Raw genomic sequence first — 16,345 nt, forward strand, 5'->3', positions numbered from 1 at the left:
TTATCCATATTGGTTATGTAAGGAGCTATTAAAGTTTGTAATTGAATGTGTTGTATGTCTGCGTTTATTCATTGATTTGAACATAATGGCTTGGAGTTGTTTTTATTTTTATTTTTCACGTTTTTTAAGAAAAAAAATGAAAATGAGAAAGAAATAATGTTTGACACAATTAAAGATAAAAAATAAAAATAAAAATAATTTTTTAGTTTAGTGTAATTTATGTTTTTTAAGAAAAAAAATGAAAATGAGAGAGAAATAACGTTTGACACAATTAAAGATAAAAAATAAAAATAAAAATGATTTTTTAGTTTAGTGTAAAATGAGAAATAAATGAAAAATGACTTTTAATCGTTTTTTATTTTTTATTTTTATTTTCTTCTCTCTCGAGTAAAGAGAGAGACATTAATAGATTATTTTATATTAAAAATAATCTTTTGATAAAACTATCAAACGTATTTTTAAAAATAATTTATATCTGAAATTAAAAATATTTTTATTTTCATAAAAAAAACAAAAATTATTTTAAAATGAATTTTAAACACACTAATATTTCTTAACTTGAATTATAAAAAGAACAAAACTTTAAAAGATAAACAACATCCCCACTTTTTAGTAACTTTACACTTATCCTAGTTCGTGACGATTCTATAGAATATTGAACATAACAATAATTGCAAGTGAACAACGACACAGAGGACTTTCACAAAAAATAGCCAATAAGCAAACGCCATATGGCAACAACACAACAAAGCTTTCAAAATTTCGTAATCCCATCCATTATTTTTATAAAAAAAATAAAATTTATTTTAAAATAAATTTTAAACGCAGTAATATTTCTTAACTTTGAATTATAAAAAGAACAAAACTTTAAAAGATAAACAACATCCCCACTTTTTAGTAACTTTATACTTATCCTAGTTCGTGACGATTCTATAGAATATTGAACATAACAATAATTGCAAGTGAACAACGACGCAGAGGACTTTCACAAAAAATAGCCAATAAGCAAACGCCATATGGCAACAACACAACAAAGCTTTCAAAATTTCGTAATCCCATCCATTCGCTGATCTGAGTTCGGTGGTCCAGACCGTACTGGAACCCCACGCCCAGCTTCACAAACGCAAACAACACTCCGAAGTCAAACTCAAACAGTTGAAACACTCTTTTCGAAAACTTCTCTTATCAGAAATGGCGAAACCCAAAACCTCCGACCTTCTTCTGATAATCATCATCATCATCAACGCCGTAATCTTGATTTCATCTCCACCGTCGCTTGCTTCGTCGTCATCCAAATGGACCCCACGCTTCCCCGGCCACTTCTCGCGCAACACCCAGCCTCGTCTCCGACAACAACAAACCAGTGAAGAAATCCGATACGAAACGAGGTATTTCTCGCAGCGCCTCGACCACTTCAGCTTCTCGGAGCATCCCAGGTTCTCGCAGCGGTACCTCATCAGTACGGAGCACTGGGTGGGGCCCAACAGACTGGGCCCCATCTTCGTCTACTGCGGCAACGAGGGCGACATTGACTGGTTCGCCGCCAACACCGGCTTCGTCTGGGAAATCGCGCCCCAGTTCGGCGCCATGGTTCTCTTTCCCGAGGTAAAATCCCGTTTGTTTCCCTAGAAAATTGGAGAGAAACAAAGGGGGAAAAGAGGAAAAGATTGGATTTTTGAAGGGAATGTTAATTAATTGATTGACAGCATAGGTACTATGGAGAATCTATCCCGTTCGGGAGCAGAGAAGAGGCGTATAGGAACGCGTCGACATTGTCGTATCTGACGGCGGAGCAAGCACTTGCTGATTTTGCTGTTCTGATTACGGAGCTGAAGCGGAACTTCTCGGCGGAGGATTGCCCCGTCGTCTTGTTTGGTGGCTCGTATGGTGGAAGTAAGTCTCTCTCTCTCTCTATATATATATATATATCTTTCTTTCTCTGTTGATTGTATAGAATTAGTTGGATTGATTGATGCAAAAAATGCTCTTTATCTGTAGTTTTCCTCTGGATATAGATTTGAGGTTTGCCATCATTTGCCTTTTGCATTATCTTGTGCTTATTATAGAACATTACAGGAAAAAAAAGTTTAAAGTTTGAGATTAATGCATATAGGTACTTTCCTGAACTATGGATTGTCTCACTTTGTCAACTAAAAGAGTTTGTCCTAATTTGTGCCTTACGTTACATTCTATTAATCCTTTTTAGGAGTACCATTTTTTTTTTTTTTTTTTTTCCTGGTCGCTCCGTGCAAGCAATTTATGAAGCTTTCAATGATGAACAAAGTGAGAACTTTTTATTTGGTGAGACCCAACAACAAAATATTTCAAACGGTCCTCATCTTTTTTAACTACCCAACACCTGAAAATGATTCTATGGCAGAAGATAGAATCTCAAACGTAGACAAATATCTAAATTGTTAGGCTGTAAAGGCGCTAATTAAAATCTGGAGCAAGCAAAGATGATCCCATAGTTCGTGGCATAAGTGAAATTAACTTTAAATGTTTTTTCATTATTTGTTCTCTGCAACATATTGAAGTTGTGAATTATGAAAAATGTCACGTTGAGATGTTTTGTATTTTGCATACCTCAAGGAAGAAAAGAAACGAAAACTCTTCATCTTCATTTGTTTCTTAACTGAAAACCAGTGTTGGCGTCATGGATGAGGCTCAAGTATCCTCACATTGCTATTGGCGCGCTTGCTTCCTCAGCGCCAATTCTTCAGTTTGAAGATATCGTTCCAACAGAAATATTTTATGACTTGGTCTCCAACGATTTCAAGGTCTCTCAATCTCATCCTTAGTTTCCTTTAAATCTTTGATATTGGTGTCATTTCTTTATCCTCTTGTACTTATTACTTGACTTACGATCAATCTTGTTTATATCATGTAGCGTGAAAGTACGAGCTGCTTTAACACCATAAAAGAGTCCTGGGATGTATTTACGTCGGTGGGTGAGAAAAATGATGGTCTTCTCGAACTGACTAAAACTTTTCACTTGTGTAGGTAAGGAAAAAGAGGAAATAAAAAGGGAAGGAAATGTGAGGGTTCTTATGTTTTTTAATTGGTTTGAATGTACTAACAGAACTCTTTATGTAGGACATTAAAGAGGACAGAAGATCTCACGGACTGGCTAAGCTCTGCTTATAGTTATTTGGCAATGGTTAACTACCCATATCCTTCAAACTTCATTATGCCTTTGCCTGGACACCCAATTAGAGAGGTCTGCAAAAAGATCGACGGTTCTCCCGTGGGGACCAGTACGTTAGAACAGATATTCGAAGGCATAAGCGTATTCTACAATTATACTGGGGATGTTGAGTGCTTTCAATTGGATGACGACCCCCATGGCATGGATGGTTGGAATTGGCAGGTTTAGATATTCTACGCCAGTATTATTGTTTCTGTTTTTGCTTTCAAGTTGAATTGATTATTGAACATAAGAGATTTTATGACTAATTAATTGATTTTCTGTTGATTACTTTTCATTACTTAGGCTTGCACGGAGATGGTAATGCCGACGTCTTCTAGCTGGGGGAGCATGTTTCCACGTTATGATTTTAACTTGTCAGCTTATGAAGAACAGTGCTGGAATGATTTTGGTGTAAAACCAAGGCCCAGATGGATAACAACAGAATTTGGTGGACATGTAGGAGAGCAAATCCATATGCTTTTACCTTTGCAAAGTTGTTTTCCATTTCCATCAAAAGAGCCTGGCATGCTTATTATATCTTTAACACTATTTTTGGTATAAGAATGAAGAAAGAAATGAAAAGAAACAAAATGGAAGAACACTGGATGTTGTTGGTCTGCCCAGAAAAGAAATGGGACAACATATTGAATTGTTTATCTGCGCCTGATCGAGTTTGATGTAATACTTTTACGTTGTTAAGATTTGATACTTTTTGACTTTTATATTGTAGGATATCAAGGCAGATTTGGAAAGATTTGGAAGTAACATAATTTTCTTCAATGGTCTGTTGGATCCATGGAGTGGTGGCGGGTAACATATTTATCTACTTTCTATTTCTATGATAGCTAAAAGTTATATTTACAGTCGTTATCCAAGTTCTTATGCATTGAAATATATCTGATGCAGTGTTCTGCAGAATATATCTGAAAGTATCGTTGCTCTCGTTACTATAGAAGGTATGATTTTCCTTTTTTTTTTCCCCTTTTAAAGAGACAGAGAGAGAGAGAGAGAGAGAAGAAGGTATGATTTTCCTTTTTTTTTTTTTTCCCCTTTTAAAGAGACAGAGAGAGAGAGAGAGAGAGATTTAGCTTCAGTGAGGCAACTTTGACTTTTGTGTTTTTTAACTCCTTTGATGAACTGTTATCGATTTCTTTTCAATAAAGAGTCATTTCACAGGTAATTAGCCATGCCTAACCCGATCTTTTTGCTGAAACTATTGTATATTTCATTTCTTATTTATCAGGAGCCCATCATATAGATTTACGCGCTTCGACCAAAGAAGATCCAGACTGGTTAGTAGAGCTGAGAGAAACTGAGATCAAGCTGATAAAAGGCTGGATAGACAACTACTATCAGAGGAAGACAAAAGTTTTTGTGATTTAGAGGTCAAAAGTTGTCACTCTTGGTCTCTATCTGTACATAGTTCTCTAACTTAATGGATCCTACTGGCAAGGTCATACCTTATATTGCCACGGTAAAAATTTATCTGCTGTAATTCCACGAGTGCATATCAACATTTCTAAGTCCAGGAATATCAGCCATAATAATCCCAAGGTCAGTCCACGAATTATCAGAACCAGTTTCTTTTACCAATTGATATTATTACTTTTTTGTTATAGTTATTTTGATAATTCTGTGGTAGGGCACTATAATATCCTACGCAGTTCTGGGCAGTTGGATTATATTAACATTATAGGATTAATTTTGTAGATGCCCTTTGAACTTTGTACCCTAGTTCAATATGCCCCTAAATTTTAAAAATGGTCCATTTTATCTCATGAAATATGTAAAGTGGTTCAAAACACCCTCTTAGCTGATGTTCTTTCATAAATACTCTTTTGCATATTGATTTTGCGTCAACTAGCCACGCAATCTTTGAATAATTCGGGGGGCAAGTTGATGCAAAAGTAATAAACTAAGGGACAAATTGTCTTAAAATCATTAGTTTGGTGGGCATTTATAAAATTATAAGTAGTGACACATCATCATTTTGTTAGTATTATAAATGTAAGGGGCATTTTGAACTAGGGTACATAATTCAGGAGATGAAATGAACTCCTTTAAAAATTTGGGTGCATGTTGAAACAAGTGTACAAACTTCATGGAATATTTAGGAGATTAATCCCATCATATCATAACGATTAAATTCAAAAAAAATTTGATAGTCCAAAACTGTGCACTGCATCATTGATAAAGAATAGTTAGCAGACAATTTGGACTAGTGACCAAAGAGGCCTTTGCCCATTCTAAACAACCCGTGATTTAAGGACCGGTCAGACTTTGCTTTACAAATTGCCTTTTCAGTCGTTTCATCCCCAGAACCTACCTAATTTCCGTTGCCTTTTTGAGTGAAAAATATCAATGAGCTTAAATTTACCAACAGAATAATTTAAGGACCGGTCAGACTTTGCTTTACAAATTGCCTTTTCAGTCGTTTCATCCCCAGAACCTACCTAATTTCCTTTGCCTTTTTGAGTGAAAAATATCAATGAGCTTAAATTTACCAACAGAATCCAAAAGTCTTGTGAAAACAAGAAACCCCATATAGGAGCACTAGGAAAAACATGTGAACCAAAGACGGCTTCATACAAGGTTCAGCCGAGGAAAGAGTCTTGTTGATGTTGGGTGTGCATATATCCGAGCCAGAGAAGCATTTATCGGCCATGAGCCTGTACGCAGCCTCGGTCAAATGGTTGTCATCCCAAAATAGGGCTTTGTTCCTGTTGCTGCATGGATTTTTGTTTGGAGCGCATATGCCTATCGTATCATTTCTAACCAAGCAACATGGCTGTGTAGTTTCTTCGAATCCTGCACGAAAGCCCCATTCAAATCCGCTCAGTTTTTGCAAACTTGACTTGTGTTTTCCATTATCAGAAAAATGAAAAATCTTCTTACCATATGTAGAGGGTCTTTTTAACATGTCAAGGATGAAGCTATATGTTTTTGCAATGGTGATGTGTGCGTCTTTACATCTTGATCTTAATGTTCTGACCTTATGCTCTAGCTTCCGATTGAAAATTAACACAAGATTATTGATATCTTCAGCACATTTGGTAGTTGGCTTATAACGTTTCACTGCTTGTGGATAACACCCAATTGGGGCAATTTCAAACACCAGGAATTTTCTGGCTCCCAGGTTGTACAATTCCTGCAAGTAGCCACACCAGAAGAGTGTAAAATGCTGCTCATAAAGTTCCATTCAACTTAGGGCTCGTTTTGGGATAACTTTTGTTTTGCTTTTTAATAGTAGAAGTCTTTTTTTTTTCCTTTTTTCCTTTTGTTTTTTTTTGTTTTTTGACTGTTTGGATGGTACATGGAAAAAAGCTTTTTAAAACTAGAAGCGTTTTTAAATATGTTTGGTTAGATAAGTCAAAAACTCTTATTATTATTAAAAGTAATGTAATAAAAGAATATGGATGACATTTCTAATTTGTTGCTCACAGATGAAGCGTTAAAAAGGTAAATTAAAATGATTTTTATAAACTCTTTTTTATAAGCACTAATGAGTTGGATTGTTTCAAAGCAACTTATAAAAGTAAAAAGATTTTGCATTAAAAAAGTCAAAAACAACTTTTGTAAGCCATTCCAAAGACTCGAAACAGGTCCTCAGCAGAACAAAACAAAGAGGAGATGATGAAAAAAAAAAATACTGGCTCTAATGAATTATGATTCGGTTGAACGTTTTCTACCAAAAAAAAAAAAAAAAGAATTTCACAACATACTGAGTTGTTGCCTAGCCTTTTGCTACTTGTCATATTTTTTGTCGGGACGCAATTCTTCGTTTTTAACACACATGTAGTGATACAGCACCAATAGTGATGAATGATAAAACAATACGTACCTTTAATTGTTTTCCAAATTGATTAGCAAGGAGATTGCCAAACTGCTCTGGGTTGTATCTTTTACTGGTGTTGTAATAGTTTGGCTGAAGGTAATTGTATTCGTAGTCGCTGGTGCCGATATCAACCACAAAGAGAGACTTGGACAGGTAGTCATCGAGCTCAGCTTTGCACTTGAAATGTTTTGGCAGATTGTTTTGGACCGTCATGTTAAATATGGCAATTTGTTCGTTCATGCTCCAACTTGGACGCTAGACAATGTATTATATAGAGTTCAAAGTAGTTACTTTGGTCTGTTCATTATTAACAACATATTTTCCAAGAATTTGGTCATGACCATAATTTTAATTTTGAAAAACTTTTTTTTTTTTTTTTTTTTTTTTTGTAAGAACACCCTTTTAACGTTTCAAATTTAGCAATTTGGTCTCTATTGTTTTTTTTTTCCCTGCCAATTAACCTTTTTTTAAGTTAAAATTTTTTTCAATTAAAGTCCAATCGAAAAAAAATGTTTTTTTTTTCTTTTTTCAATTATCATCGTGTGATATTCATGTGAGTATCTGTTGGGGATAATAAAAACCATTTCTTACCCTATTTGTTTGGTTATATTAATATCAAAATTATCTAATGTGTCCAGATCATTGCCCTCAATAGACACTCAAGTATGCATCATGTGATCATAATCCTTTTTTTTTTTATTTTTTAAGAAAGGCTTTATTTTCAATTAGTCCTTAATTGCAAAGACTTTTAAGTTAAATTAGTCAATTGCCAGCAAAAAAAAAAGAAAAAAAAGTATGGGGACCAAATTTTCAAGTTTGAAAATTTGAGGGATGTCTGTACAAAAAAGCCATTTTGAAAAGAAAATTCGTAGTAGTTTTTTCACATTTTCACCCTTTTCTTGTTTTTATTTTTATTTTATTTTATTTTTTGCTATTTGGAAAGAGGACTTACAGATGCAGTTCCGGTCTCAGGAAGGATGCCAGAAGGCCCTGATGCATAGTTGTATCCTTTTGAGAGTGTGTTGGCTGATTTTTTTTCAGGAGAGTAATGAATTGACACTGGCAAACCAAGAATGTCACCTGGCACATTTTGAAATGTATCATCATATAGAATCATGGATGAATTGAAAAAAAAAAAAAAAAAAAAAAAAAAAAAAAAAAAAAAAAAAAAAAGAGGAAAAAAAAAGAAATAATTTGGGGTTCCAGCACTTTCTTTATTTATTTAATCACTGCCATCAAAATGTAATTTTCATTTTTTTTTTCTCCTTCCATTTTACCTATTAAGTCCACAACCGTGGCACCATTAGTGAACCTGCCGGTGGCTCCAATTACAAAATCAATGCCATAAGGATAATAATTTACTTTTGATGAACTGATATTCAAGTCCGGATTGATGCCAATATCTACTTGGCAATCTCCAAAGGTGTATAACGCCGGCGCTAGAGGCGGCGGTGGAGGAGCATTAGATTTGACAAAAAGGAAATGCTGAATGAAAAGAAGAGAAAGAAAGAGTAAATTAGACATGGTTGTTCTTGAGAATGATGCATATTCGGATTTGGTGGTAATTTTGATTAATATGAGAATATTTTAGGTAATTGGTTTCTGTAACTAGAAATTAACTATAAAGTTGTTTGAAACAAATATGAATTTTCTTTTATTAGGGCAGATTTGTTGTGAAAAACAACTCGGTGTTCTTGTTTGTTTGTTTGTTTTTTTTTCCTTATCATTTTGGTGTCTTCAATTTGATTAATTTCAAACCCCATCTCTAAGTCCTTTGAAAGTAAAGATTAGATTGGTGAATGGTGCGTAGATTGGCTTGTTCAAAAATTGGCATTTATCTTCTTAGATTGATGGATTAAAAGTTTGATGGTTTTTCAATATTCTGCAGTCAACCAACCTGTCACGTATTTAATTTTTATGCATACACTTATTTGTGCCTTATTTGATGTAAAAAAAAGGATTGTGTTTTATTTAATAAACACTTTTATTTGATAAAAATATTATTAGTATTTTTTATGTGTGACCACAAACTTCGTATTTGGTATGAAGTTTTTATCCTTATTTCTTTCATGAATTAATACCACAAACATGAAACTATAATTTGTATTACTAATAATTTTAAATCCAATAAATATCGCGCAATAATAAGTTGTTGATGTGAAAATAAAAACACACACAGGTTTCATAAATTTTATTTTAGTAAAAAAGATATGTGCATAGATAAAATAATATGAGAGTTAAATTTGATTCGACTTGAAAGTGTATACCATGATTTTTCTTACATCAAAATCTCAATGGCTTTTTTTTTTTTTTTTTTTTCAATCTTCCTTCAGGATTATGATCGTCCTAAAGCTCCTATGATGCTTTACCCATAGCTTTAGGAGAGTTTGGTATATGGAGAATTTTAGGGGTGAGAATAGTTTTTTTTTTTTTTTTTTTTTTCCGAAATTGGGAATGGAATATTTTAGATTCCTATATATTTCGTTAGTGGCTCTGTCGCCACTCACTAATTTACTCTTTCGATACCCTTTTTAAAGTTCCCTTTATTAAAAAATTAAGACATGTTTTTTCTTTAATAATAAAACACACTTAGTATTTGTTATACCATTATTTATTCCGAAAGAATCCCTAGAATTGATTTTTTTTTTTTTTTCCAGTTTTTCCCTTTCTCTTCCCTTTCTTTGATATCTTTTCATCTCAACCTAAAACTCAAAATTGAGTAAATACCTGGAATATGTTGAGGATATTTTCCCTTACTTTCTAAACTCTCTTATCTTCCTTCTTTTCCCACCCGTCTCCATTTTCGCTACCATTGCTGATGAAGCAATCTGAATCTTTCCTTGATTCAACTTTAACAGGTTTTTTTTGCAACAATGAAATGATACACTCCAATATACGCAAAAATATAATTTTCAAATTACTTATATCGTTATATGTTGAAATATGTGCATAAAAAAAATAAGAGATAGGTCATTATTATCCTAACTAGATTTTTATAATGGAGTAAGAAATTCTATCATGGATCTTGATGAACACATAATGAGTTTCATATATATGGCTCCGTGATTATTGGGGTCAGTTAAAATTTTTGGTATGAGATTGTTAAAAAAAATAATGCTAAATTTGTTATAAGTTATAAATATTATTAATTGGGAGAGGTGAGTGAAGTTTTTTCCCCCACTTAAAAGTATCTTTTAAGAAGAATAGCTTTTTTTTTTTTTTTTTTTTTTTTTTTTTTTTTTTTTTTTTTTAAAGTATCTTTTAAGAAGTGTGAGAATGAAAATTTTGTTTTGTATTTACATGCAATTCTCTAAAAAAAATATAGATGAATTATTACTTATTAAAAGAGTTGTGGGGATGAACAAACAAAGGGGTATAGTGAAACAACTACCCTTTGTTTTAAAAGGGGTGGGAAATTATGACACTTAGAACTTGCTTAAGCCAACATAGTGAAATCATCTCCAAAAAAAAAAAAAAAAAAAAAAAAAAGCCTTATGAACTACTCAAGAGATACGTATAAGGTTACCATATGCATGCAAGAATTTCACCACACCTAAAGTCATCGACAATGACAAATTTACCCAAAAAAAAAAAAAAAAAGAAAGCAAGTCATTGACAATGACAAATTCAAGATTCTTTGTCCAATGAATACTAGGATTCGGCCGATATTAGCTTTTGAAAACCGATAAAATATACACAATAATTAATTACGTAAACACTTCCTTTATGAAATATAAACAGAAAGCTAAACAGTAAATAAATTAAAATAGTACAACATTCATCCGAAATTTTGAATAGTTAAATATGTACATGATAGAAGGTAATTCGAAATCCTATAAATTTTTTATATCATTCACATTTTCAAAAACAACACAATTTTGCCAAAAAAAAAAAAAAGGTGGACAATTGGCTGAAATGGGCATTAAGATTAATACCGTAATTCTAATTATGATAGGGTTTATTCTAGTATCTTCTTCACTCGCTTCTCGACAATATCCACCCAGCCAATTTATTCCTTTCACTTCATCTGATGGACTCAAATCAAAACTCCGAAATGCATACAAAAGAGTAAAAGAAAACACCAAATTGGCAATTTGCGTTGCACGTTGTGGTAGAGAAAAGTGCCTAAAAAAAAGAAAAACGCCTTTGATTTTGGAGAATGTATGGGAAAATGCGCAGAAAATTGTGCCTATCAAGTTCTAGAATTTCTTGTCTAAGCGTACTCTTGGATGTACAAAATTCATGACTACAAATTTTGGTTTTGGTATGATTTTTATTTTCTTGCATCTATTTTTCTTTTTTCTTTTTTTTTTTTAAACACATTTATATTGATTGTACGCACATGGAACATTCATGTTATTCAAATGGCATAACTCATTTACTTATTAATTTAAACTTTTTATTAGCAAAAAAAAAAAAAAAAAAAAGGATGGGATTTCTTTGTTTTCCAACTTGCATAAATAATGTTTCCTCGTTATCTATTGTATCGAATAAGTTACCATTTAGTTTGGCTTTGTAATATTATCCTATATCATTTTTTTGAATGAATTGGCTGATAATCACTATGAAGAATAATTTCCAAAACAACCCAACTACTTTTCCACCAATACTCAGAAAACACTATCATATTACAAACCACCAGATTAGAAAAGGGAAAAGGAAAAAAAAAAATACAAAATCCAGACAAAAGAATAAACCTTTTAAAAAAATTTTAAAAAACAAAAAACTGACTGGATTCTCAATTTCGCCTAAGGAAATGGCATATGAGAGTTTCTTTAGGCAGGTGACATATAATTAGTTTTAATTATATTAATATTTAGAAATGTCCATTCTGTTTAATATTATAAGATTGCACTAATCATTTTTTGATTGTTAATGGTTCATTTCTTAAATGTAGATCATGTGAAGGAACCGGAAATGCAAATACCCGTACGCTACTATGTTTGTGAATATATATATATATATATATATGTATAATTAATTGTGAGCTTTTCATTTTATTGAGTGAGGGGGAGAAGGAAAGGAAAACTGAAAACGAGAAATAGGCATCAAGTATTTATATATATATATATATTAAACCTTAAAAAGATCACGAAATAAAATTAATAACATTAGTGAATCGAGTGAAGTGTACGAAAAGAGATAGATTTAAACCTTTACTAAGCAAAAAAGCCTACATAGTTGTTCTAATGTTACGCCTTTAATCACTCAGCTAACTTTCCTACATAATGATTATGGTTCATATACCAAGTGAATAGTGATTCACAAATTTATTTTCAAGTATGGTCAAATTTTGTTTTCTCCGCTCAATATATATCCTATTCCATTAAAGAGTAATTTGAGATAAAATCATTGTGGGAATTAAATTTCTTACTTTTTACAGTGCAACACAATTAATCAGCAAAAAATAATAAAGAATAGTGGCATAGGGGCTCGCGTTACCAAATAAAATTAAATTTGGAGTACCGTTTATTTAACAAAAAAAAAAAAAAAAAAAAAAAAAAAAAAAAAAAAAAAAAAAACAAACAACCACAAAAGAATTTGTCATAAGACCTTTGTATGAAAGAAAGCGTCGAATAACATTAATATGAAGACATGGGCAAACAAATCAAAAATGTTTTTTAAGCGCACACCTCTCTCCAAATGATCAGCAATCCAAATTATCAGTTTTAAAATGGACATAAATTGACTTCCTCTAAGGATAATTTTTTTTTATTTTATTTTCGAGATGTGTTTTGTGAGATGTTGATGGCTAAACTACTACTGACAAATGGACCGAATTGCATACGACATCCCGTTTTTCTCAGAGTTTGAATCACAATATCTCATGGACAGCTATTTGTATGCTAATCACAAACCTTTTGGGTGTGTTTAGAACTCGTTCCAAAATGATTTTATTTTTTATATGAAAATAAAAATGAAAACGTTTTCAATCTCAAACAGAAATCATTTTTGAAAATGCGTTTGGTAGTTTTATTAAGAGATTGTTTTCGGTGTAAAAAAACTCATTAATGTCTCTTTTTCTCTTTCAGCTCAAGAGAGGAGAAAACGAAAATAAAAAAAAGTCGTTTTTCATTTCTCTCTCATTTTACACTAAACTAAAAAATCGTTTTCATTTCTGTTTTTTGTTTTTATTGCGCCAAACGCCGTTTTAAAAATGCTTTCATTTGTTCTTTCTCAAAAAACGTAAAAAACAAAAACATGATCAATTCTAAACATAACATTTATTTCTTTTTAGTTGAGAGATGCAAACGAAGATAATATATATATTGCATTCTTCTCTATTCATTATTTATATAGCAAATGTAATATAATTGTTGAACAACGCCTTTTTTTAGTAAGGGAAAAAGATAACAACTAAGGAATCATTCCACTATGCAACAATAAAGGCCTTTTCTTAAGATATTGCCTACCTTAATTACGGTCAACTCTGCAAGAAAAGACAAAAAAACTGTTTTTCTAATTTTAACATTTCTTTATGATGCTTATCACCTGTATTTTCCTGGCAGACCACTATTGAATTAGGTTGAACTTGTAGTTGGAGTGCATTATCATCATCTTTCTCCCTAGATTTTGGTCGCTTATTTAGTTTGTCAATGATAGTTAATTAACAAAATAAATTCGTAATGCCAAAGCAAGAATTAATAAATCCCTTTCATGTTGTAATCATCACAATAGTTAGAAATATTTATATACCAATTCCAAGCGTTGACTCTACTAATCCGGCAGTACATCTGAATCAAGTCTTTCTACAAATATTCAAACAAATTTCCTCTACAACATAAGCTCTCTCTCTATATATATATATATATATATAATTTTAATAGTTAATCTAATATTTATTTATTAGTGTGTATTATTGTTTTAACCGTATAATATTGATTAGACGGTTGTAATAAATTTAGCAGTTGACCAAAAATGTATACATGATAATTAATTATAAATTTTTATATTTAATAAGTAACCACCGATGGAAGCGTATTATTGAAAAATCACTGATATATATGTGTGTATATATGGCCTCATAAGATGAAGTTGCAAGCAAGCAGTTATTTTGAAAGTCTGAAACTTGTTCTTCTCCATTATCATCAAGGCAGCCATGATCATGACCTTCTTCCACACCATAAAAAATCGTCTCACTTTTCTGTTCATATCTCTCCTAATTATTCCTTCCTCTTATCCCCTCAACTTCCAAATATCTCGGTTTGACTCTAATGACCCACGCATTGCCTACCAAGGAGACGCCATACCTTCTGTTGGAGCCATTGAACTAATCAACAAAGTAAACTACGTTTGTAGAGTTGGCCGGGCAACTTATACTGAGAAAGTGCCTCTTTATGACCCTCACACAGGAAAAGCTGCTGATTTCACAACCCACTTTTCCTTTACCATCACAACTCAAGGCTCACAATATGGCCATGGAATAACCTTTTTTCTTGCTCCTGTTGGATTCCAAATCCCGCCCAATTCAGCTGGAGGGTTTCTAGGCCTCTTCAACACCACCACGAGCGATTCCTCGCGAAACCAAATCGTTATGATCGAGTTCGATTCCTTCGTTAACCCCGAGTGGGATCCTCCTCACGAGCACGTCGGTATCAACAACAACTCGATTCATTCGGCAGTTACAACGCCTTGGAATGCAAGCAAGCATAGCGACGATAACACCGATGTTTGGATTTCGTACAACGCGTCGACAAAGAGTCTGAGCGCTCGTTGGAGTTATCAAACTAGTCCGAGGGAGAATGTCACAGGCCTTTCTTACCACATCGATCTGATGCAGGTTTTGCCTCAGTGGGTCACAATTGGATTCTCGGGTACTACTGGTGTTTATGGCGAGAGGGCAGTTGTCAATTCATGGGAATTCAGCTCAAGTTTGGAGATAAAAGAAAAAAGTGGAGATGATATTGGGAAAAAGATAAGACTCATAGTTGGTGTAACAGTTTCAGGTGGGGCTTTGATAGCTGCTTTGGTTATCATAACACTCCTAGTGTTAAGCAAACGGAAGCAAAAGATAAGAGAAAAGGCGAAGAGTACTAATTGTGCATCAATAAACAACGACGATCTCGAGAGAGGAGCAGGGCCAAGAAGGTTTTCTTACAAGGATCTTGCCGAGGCTACAAACAACTTCTCTGGAGAAAGAAAGCTAGGAGAAGGAGGTTTTGGAGCAGTTTACAGAGGCTACTTGCCGGATTTGGACACTTTGATCGCGGTGAAGAAGATTTCGAGAGGGTCTAGGCAAGGCAAAAAGGAGTACTTGACGGAGGTGAAGATCATCAGCCAGCTTAGGCATAGAAATCTTGTGCAACTAATTGGATGGTGTCATGATAGAGGTGAGTTTCTACTTGTCTATGAGTTCATGCCGAATGGAAGCCTAGCTTCTCACCTATTCGACAAGCGAATAAGTCCTCTTTCTTGGGGCGTAAGGTACAAGATTTCGCTCGGATTAGCCTCGGCCTTGCTCTATCTTCATGAAGAATGGGAACGTTGTGTGGTTCATAGAGATGTCAAATCAAGCAATATAATGTTAGACTCTAGTTTTAACGTTAAACTAGGCGATTTTGGTCTAGCTCGGCTTATGGACCATGAGCTTGGTCCGCAAACAACAGGGTTGGTGGGGACATTAGGATATTTGGCTCCGGAATATGTCAGCACAGGAAGAGCTAGTAAAGAGTCTGATGTTTACAGCTTTGGAGTGGTTGCTTTAGAAATCGCGACGGGGAGAAAGGCGGTGGATCTGACGGAGAAGGATTCGGAGATGGGCTTGGTTCAATGGGTTTGGGATCTTTATGGGAAAGGAAAGCTTGCCATGGCTGTGGATGAGAGAATACAACTAGATTTTGATCAGAAACAAGTCGAGTGTTCGATGATTGTTGGGTTGTGGTGTGCTCACCCCGATCGGAGTCTAAGGCCGTCGATAAAGCAAGCGATTCAGGTCCTGAATTTTGAGGCCACTTGGCCGAATCTTCCGGCGAGTATGCCTGTTCCTGTTTATCATGTGCCTTCGCCGTCGGTGAGCTCCGGCGAGCCTTTCATGAGTACAAGTCTCGATGCCGGCCGCTGAAATAGTACTACATGTTTCAAAGTTAATAATTTTTGTGCTTTTTTTTTTTCGCTAATTTAGAATTGTTGTTAATTTCAGAAGTTTTGTTCTTTCTTCCGTGGTCGTAGTTCCTTATTCTAGCATGACGAGTTGATGAAACATGCAATGATATGTATATAGAAATTAATAATATCAATGACGTTCTCCAATTATATATATATATTATCCCCCTTTCCGCCGGTTTCAATTTGTCTAAGATAAGATAGATATATGTGAAGTG

At 33.6% G+C, this 16,345-nt stretch overlaps 3 protein-coding genes across 4 annotated transcripts; 2 read left to right on the forward strand and 1 right to left on the reverse strand.

Moving 5' to 3' along the window:
* The first annotated feature begins 1,109 nt into the window (after positions 1 to 1,109).
* LOC21391161 (lysosomal Pro-X carboxypeptidase) lies at positions 1,110 to 6,436 on the forward strand. Of its 2 annotated transcripts, XR_002902462.1 has the most exons (10): positions 1,110 to 1,605; positions 1,707 to 1,893; positions 2,647 to 2,780; positions 2,891 to 3,003; positions 3,097 to 3,370; positions 3,494 to 3,646; positions 3,921 to 4,000; positions 4,097 to 4,146; positions 4,434 to 4,744; positions 6,236 to 6,436. XR_002902462.1 is itself a non-coding variant. In XM_010101104.2 (9 exons), the coding sequence occupies exons 1-9, from the start codon at positions 1,192 to 1,194 to the stop codon at positions 4,571 to 4,573; spliced, it is 1,545 nt and encodes a 514-aa protein (XP_010099406.1). In that variant the 5' UTR covers positions 1,110 to 1,191; the 3' UTR covers positions 4,574 to 4,808. The 2 variants fall into 2 exon arrangements, 1 of the variants encoding a protein (XP_010099406.1); XM_010101104.2 differs by lacking the exon at positions 6,236 to 6,436 and having other exon boundaries at positions 4,434 to 4,808.
* LOC21391162 (GDSL esterase/lipase 7) lies at positions 5,691 to 8,549 on the reverse strand. The gene is made up of 4 exons (XM_024167559.1): positions 8,303 to 8,549; positions 7,978 to 8,105; positions 7,032 to 7,280; positions 5,691 to 6,338 (listed from the first exon to the last, which is right to left on the reverse strand). The coding sequence occupies exons 1-4, from the start codon at positions 8,547 to 8,549 to the stop codon at positions 5,691 to 5,693; spliced, it is 1,272 nt and encodes a 423-aa protein (XP_024023327.1).
* Positions 8,550 to 14,124: 5,575 nt separating this feature from the next.
* Positions 14,125 to 16,086, forward strand: LOC21391163 (L-type lectin-domain containing receptor kinase IX.1). The gene has a single exon (XM_010101106.1). The coding sequence runs from the start codon at positions 14,125 to 14,127 to the stop codon at positions 16,084 to 16,086; it is 1,962 nt and encodes a 653-aa protein (XP_010099408.1).
* Positions 16,087 to 16,345: the final 259 nt, after the last annotated feature.

The sequence above is a fragment of the Morus notabilis genome, unplaced genomic scaffold, assembly GCF_000414095.1.
Source record: "Morus notabilis unplaced genomic scaffold, ASM41409v2 Scaffold300, whole genome shotgun sequence".
Classification (NCBI taxonomy): domain Eukaryota; kingdom Viridiplantae; phylum Streptophyta; class Magnoliopsida; order Rosales; family Moraceae; genus Morus; species Morus notabilis.